The 7,046-nt window shown below is 26.3% G+C and overlaps 1 protein-coding gene across 2 annotated transcripts; it reads right to left on the bottom strand.

Annotated features, from left to right (window-relative positions):
* Positions 1-1,730: 1,730 nt before the first annotated feature.
* LOC101513747 (transcription factor MYB106-like) lies at positions 1,731-5,778 on the bottom strand. Of its 2 annotated transcripts, none has more exons than XM_004490054.4 (3): positions 5,598-5,778; positions 3,465-3,594; positions 1,731-2,447 (listed from the first exon to the last, which is right to left on the bottom strand). In XM_004490054.4, exons 1-3 carry the CDS (start codon positions 5,734-5,736, stop codon positions 1,928-1,930), a joined length of 789 nt encoding a protein of 262 aa, XP_004490111.1. In that variant the 5' UTR covers positions 5,737-5,778; the 3' UTR covers positions 1,731-1,927. The 2 variants fall into 2 exon arrangements, with proteins under 2 accessions (XP_004490111.1, XP_073221164.1); XM_073365063.1 differs by having other exon boundaries at positions 3,465-3,515; positions 5,598-5,692.
* Between the last annotated feature and the right edge of the window lie 1,268 nt (positions 5,779-7,046).

Raw genomic sequence — 7,046 nt, 5'->3', positions numbered from 1 at the left:
TTCCCTACGCATAATCGACTCCCGAACTCAAAATTTGGTTTCAAAGACCATTTTTACATTTTTTTTTCTATTTTTAAGGGTTTTCCAATATTTTTCATAGTTTAAAATAAATTTTGGTGGCGACTCCATTGAATTCGATGAAAACTCAAAATTTTAGGCCGCGACATTTGCTACCATAGCGAAAGGTCGGAGATTGAGAACGAAATTAGGATCAACATAACTTATGATCCATGTCATGACTTGTGCATCTTTGACTTCTCATTTGGGATATGCATCCTTATGCGTCTTCTCATGGACATAATTAGTTCCATCGACATGACCCCAAATCTTTTTTCCTTTGATAAAAATCTGGAGCTGAAAAGCCCATGTAGAGTAGTTATTTTCGACTAAGATGGACAAAAAGGATATTATGCTTGTTGGTGAACATGATGTTGAGGGAAACAAATGCAGAGAATTTAGAAAACGTCAACAGTAAAATAAGGAATGCATAATTAGCAACGAAACTATGATCGTCGTCAACGAGGAACTAAAATTTCAAGAAACAAAAAAAAAACAAGGAACTCGAGATTTGATCGCAAAAAACAGAGAAATTTGATTTGGATCGCAATTTGCTCTTATACCATGTTAAACTCAAAATTTTTTATTGGGAGAATTCTCTTTCTAATAATGTTGATACATAATGATATGTAACTTTAAGTCTTAGTGTAAGGACTAATCTATAACTAGACTAATTAATTATGAGAATAAACTAATTAATTACAAATATTAATTAATCAGCACAATTAATAATTATGAAAACCGTGAATTTCGTTCACAATAAGTATTCACCAGTTCATCTTAAATAAATGGCTGCTTCTTTAATTTTTGTTTGTTAATTCTTTAATGTGTTTTTGAGTCTAATCACTAGGAGCATGTATCACTGGGTTGTGGGCCAATAAAACTATATTCATATTTTCATAAGCAAGAGACTAAACTTGAATCACATAACCCACTTTCACAAGTGTAAATTTATCAAACTCTCTTCATTTATCATCAAACACACTTTTGCTCACTCAAAGCCTCTCTCCACTTACAAATTTCTGAAATTCTAAGACAAGCTCAAGGTGTTTGCCTCTATACAACCACATTGATCTTGGAAGGGGATTAATAGAGTATATGAATATATCAGTTAGTTATGTAATCTATTAAATTGTTAGTTTGGTTCAAATCCGTTAGAGTTTGTTATTAGATTAGTTAAGCCCGTCCACGGTTGTATGTTGGCATGGCATCGGTTTGTCTTCTTCAATCATAATTTTGTTTTCATTATTCTCTCTTTCATAGATTCCATTAGAATGAATTATATTAAGTAAATAACTAAATATTTATTTAAATTATATTATTAAATTATAATAATTCATCATTTGTTTGATCAAAGATTGAGAATGTTAACAAGTTCTTTTATAGCATTAATCAATGAATCAAAAGAGATAAGTTTGTAGAAATAAATAATGTATTTATTACATTGACTTGTGATTAAATAGTATTCTAAAGAAAGACTTATCTATAAATAGAATCCTAAACGAATATTTTTAGGATATTGGTTAGCAATGCTCTTAAATCTATACCACTTTATATTTCTTACTTTATTACTTCTTTGTTAATGTCATATCTAGCTATAACCTTATCTACTTAATTAACAATAACAATATATATCTTTATTATAGTTTTCATGAATATAATGCAAAATGAATAGTAATAGAATTCTTTTTCACATTTAGTTCAAACAAAAAATTATTATAATGTCACGTTTAGGTGTAATTACAGTGATCGTAATTACAACCATATCAATTACTACAAAGTGTAATTTAAAACCATGTTAAAAAGTAAGAATTACAATGGAGAATAAATAAGAGCACGTGCTTCTCGAATCGCCTAGGAAGAGAGATCATTATTTCAAAAATGAAATGCTAGTATCCAAATTACCCTTTCCATTTCCATTGAATTCCATGATAGTGTGACCATTGAAGGAATGATCTCTAAATGCTTCCATTATATCATCATCATCTTGCAAAACATAGCCATCCATGATCTCTTCACCATTAGTAGTTTCCATCATATTACTATCACTATGATCACTCTCATATGATAGTGAACACAACTCATTATTGGTAGGAACATGAAGCTCAATACTATGAAAGTTCAATTTGGATATTGGAGAAAGAGGATCATCATGATCAATTGCAAGCATGATAGAACAAGAGTTATACATTGCATTGTTGTTGTTCTTGTTTGATAGTGATGATATTGATAAATTTGATAATCTTGATTCAGCTTCCAATCTAACACTCACCCATTGAGCCATGTGTTTGATAACATTGACATTTTTGTCCTTTTTGTTGTTAGTATTACAATGATTCTTTATATCATTGTCTGTTCTCTTTGGTAGGAGAGTTGCTATTGTTGACCATCTGTAAAATGCAATATGCACATGCATGAATGACAACTATTATTGTACACTCATTACAACAAATATCATATTGGTGAAGCTTGAAGCCCTCTATATTATAAGCATTATTATATCTTGAAGCTTCAATACATTTGCACTCATACTTATCTATTTCTATGTGCTTTAAAATATTTTAAAAAATAGTAATCCTTCCTTCTACAGTAACTGACCAACTTATAAAAATATTTGTTCAAAATTAATTACTAATTTTAATTTTCAATATAATATACCTACTTTTTTTTACTGTACCATTTACAATAATGGTAATAGTAAATGGTAGAGTCAATCCAATAAGTTTGGAGGTTTAAAGAACTCTTTTAAAATGAGTCTTTTAAAAAAAAATTGATATTCTTTTAAATGTGAAATAATAACATAAAAATTATAGATCTTACAAAGTTAAATCAAAAACTTATTGGTTACACATATTATTTCTAAAACATACAATAAAATTAATTTTTAATAGGTTATCGGAATTTTCCATAAAACAAGTTGTACATCAAAATTCTTTTAATGTATATATATTATTTAAATAAATTGTAAAAACAACAAAAGAATAGTTGCATAATTTGAATTTGAACTATGGACAAAAGGCGCTCATAACCTTAAATTTTATCAAAAGAACTAACATATATCTATAAATAAATTTGTAACGTTGCTTTAATTGTTTAACTATTAGGTCAACTCTGGTAAATAAATCAATATATACATAATAAAGATAATTTAATAAAAATAATATTTTCTCTCCTAATTTAAATTTAATCAATTAGATCAATTATTCTATCACATTATAATTTAAATTTTTGTTGAGTTTTTTATATTATATTGTATTAGATGTGTCTAAGCTACAAACTAATATAGTCAAAACAATCTAGAAATATGTAACAACTTTAACTATCTATATAAGTGTAGTCTCCATTGCATAGCAAAGCTCCATTTTTTAATAGAGAATCTTAAGAAAGACGAATTAAGGAAAACTCACTTGTTCCCAAGAAGATCATGCAATTGAATAATAGTGTGATCTTCCTCCAAGCTGAAGTTTCCTCGTTTCATATAAGGTTTTAGATAGTTAATCCACCTCAGTCCACAACTCTTCCCACATCTTTGAAGACCTATATATACATATATATATACATATATATATACATATATAAATGTGAAACTCAAGATTTATGATTAATATATATTATTGTTTCTAAGACCGCGAATTAAATTGCATCAACTTGTTTGATTGAGATCAAGGATCACCAAGCAACCGCTAATTGCGCGAAATTACATTTTTAATCTTTCATTTATTTAAATATAATTCTTAGATTCTTTATATATTTTTTTCATGTAAGTCTTTTGTATTATAAAGTGTGGATAAATTTTTTTTTATTTTTATAAAAAAAAAAAATTGTTGATGTGTCAAGTCATATGAGTGATAATTTTTTCCAACAGAAGCAGCACTAATGATGGTGAAAGGTGAAAATTGTTTCCTCTTCTTCACCATCCTAATTCAAAATCCATGCATATCATTTCTCATATTTGGGTCAAATGATATCATTTCTCATATCATTTATTGTTTATAGCACTAAATGGGTGGAACCCATAACTCATCAATTCTTCAACATAATTGTTGGATCTAAAGTGAGTTATATATATCAAACCGAAGAGAGAGAAAAAGTAACATACCAAATTTGTTTTGTCTAACTTTCCTACAACTAAATAATAATAATAATAATAATAATAATAATAATAATAATAATAATAATAATAATAAAATATCAATCACTCCAAGTAATTGATAAAAGATGAAATAAATACAAGAATTTGCAACCATGACAAAGATGAATTGAAAAAACTACAAGTGAAAAAATTAGCATAGCCGTATACAAAAATAAACGTAACAAGTATTGTATGTTACATTTTTTTACTTTTAACACTAACAAATAATTCAGACTTTTTAGACTATTATATAAAAAAATACCATACTAAATTTGAATCTAACGATGTGAATACCAAACAAAATTTTTGAATGACATAACGATTTGAATGCACATTAAATTAAATCTTTTTTTTCTGAAACTATAAATTAAGTCATTTAAATCATAAAGTTCAGTCATATATTTATATTTTTTTTCTCTTATATACATAAAAAAATTAAAAGTGATAACTAGAATAATAAGAATCAAGTAAGTGGATTTAAGTGGTTAATGAGCTAAGACAATATATTTGAATGAATTCATATTCGAATTCTAATTGAAATAATTTTTTACCAAACTTTATTTCATTTCTAATCAAACTCTAAATTACCATAGTACATAATCAGATAATTAAATAAACAGATATGGTAATAAAAATGGTTCTAAGGTTATTAATTTGTTTATAGTGGAATTAGAATATGTGTGTGCCGTAGTTCAAAAATTATGCGGTCATCGAAATAGATTATAGGGAGTACATGTTTAAGGATAGAGCATATAAAAAAAAAACCAAGAACAAAAGGAAATTAGCGCTCAATTTTGGATGATTGCTATTTTATTATATTAAAAGTGCTATTTTATTATATTATTTATTATTATAAATAAATAAGTTGTTTTGTTTTTTAAAAGCTAAAGAAAACAAATCTGATATGCTACTCTTTATCTATTATCCGTTTATTTTTATATGTATCTTTGAGAAAGTGGTGTAGAGAAACCAGTTAAGTGGATCCAAACGTCAACGTGTGAAGTATTAAATTAAATGTCTCATTATCTAAATTTGGATGTGTTTTTCAATATTTAGTTCCGAGATACGAATTCTTTTTGTAATATATGATTTGGTTCTTAATGTTAGAATTTATATTTTGAAATTGGAGATTTTAATTTTTTTTTATTTTAGGGGTTTTTAAATATATTAATTTTATTTTAAAAAAATCTTTAAAATATTTATTAAAAAACTATTTATGTACACATTTACATTTTTTTAAATAAAAAAAAAAAAAACAATTTGTGCACGTGAGGTATAGGAGGGATAAAGAAAAATAAAAAAGACCTAAAGTGTTACAAATAGGATTAAAAAACTAAAAATTGTAATTTTGTCTAAAATTATAAAATAGAAAAATATGGCTTTCATGAATGTAGAGAAGATATGTTACCTGCTCTGGCGGGCAAAGAAGGCCAGTTTTGATGGCCATGTTGAGTAGTAACATATGGTATAAGCTTTTTGTCTTCTTTTGATGTCCATGGTCCTTTCTTCAACCCTACCTTCTCACAACATGGCCTCCTAGTACTCATTTTCAAATGACAAACTTCTAATTAGATATAGACCTTATGCTTGTTCTTAAAGTCCAATATATTGTAACCCTACTTATAATAGTACATATATTTATGAACTAATAAAGATTCTGTAGTTTGTAGGTGATAAAGTACAAATGATTTCATCTCTAGCTACCTTATGTGTAAGAAACTAACACTTCTTTTAATAGGCCATGTCCTTATGTTATGTTGGGATGACCAAAATAATCTTATCTTAAAATTGAATAAATATTTTTTTTTATTAAACACACTTAAATGACGTTAAGTAATTCTATTTATTATTAAGAAATATTTATCAACATAAAAATGATTATTGAACAAAAAATTAATTAATAAAAAAACATTTTTATTATTAATACCTTTTTTTATGGGATTATTTAGTAATTTGAGTGTATTTTTCTTTAATATTTCACTCGTTATAAACACAGTAAATATATGCATATTCACTCAAAAAACTTAAGAGCCAACATTTTTTATGTCCATTATTTTAATACGAATTATTTTAAAATGATTGATAAAATTCCTTGTTAAGAAAGTGATAAATAAAATCAACGTATAAGTTGGTCTAGTAAAACAAATTATAGCCATAATAAGGGTTGTTGTGGAATTGTCACTAGTGCAGCATCAGTCTTATTTCTTCGCAAATCAGACGGAAAGCATCATTGGAGTGGACCCCACATAAAACAATCTATTTTTCCCATTTAAGAGAGAACCAAACAGATGAAGGTGCAGAGTCTCATTAACTTTCTTCCTTTTATGAATCTTTCCCCTTACTTTCATTGATACCAAACATAATGTAAATGCATTTTGTGCCTTAGCGTCCATTTATTTTATAAAAAATATTGTATTTTTATTATTTAAAGTATGTATTTATTTTAATTTATTAATAAAATGAGATACTAGTGATGACTGAAAATAAAGATGAGATATGTTTCAAAGTTATTAATCATAGTCATGAAGAGAATATGATGTATTTCTACAAATATAATAAATAAATAAAACAAATTTTTGTTTTAAAAAATGCATAGATTTGTTCACTTTAAAAATATATTTGTAAAAATAAATGAACCTTTTAGAGGTTGTTTACTTTTTTAAAGTACTAGGAAAAAACTATTTTTAAAATAAGTAAAAAATTTCAAAATAAATTTTGAAAACCAAAAAATTAATTCACAACAACCCTGACCATAATACCCTTTAGTTAGTTTTTCAGCTTCTCTAAGTCAAAAATGAAAATTGAAAATGTTTGTAGAAAGCAATCAAAGCCCTTCATTTCTAGGTTCCGACGTGAT

Source organism: Cicer arietinum, chromosome 2, assembly GCF_000331145.2.
Source record: "Cicer arietinum cultivar CDC Frontier isolate Library 1 chromosome 2, Cicar.CDCFrontier_v2.0, whole genome shotgun sequence".
In the NCBI taxonomy this organism is placed as follows: Eukaryota; Viridiplantae; Streptophyta; class Magnoliopsida; order Fabales; family Fabaceae; genus Cicer; species Cicer arietinum.
The sequence above is the reverse complement of the archived record's forward strand: the minus strand, read 5'-3'. Positions and strand labels throughout refer to the sequence as shown.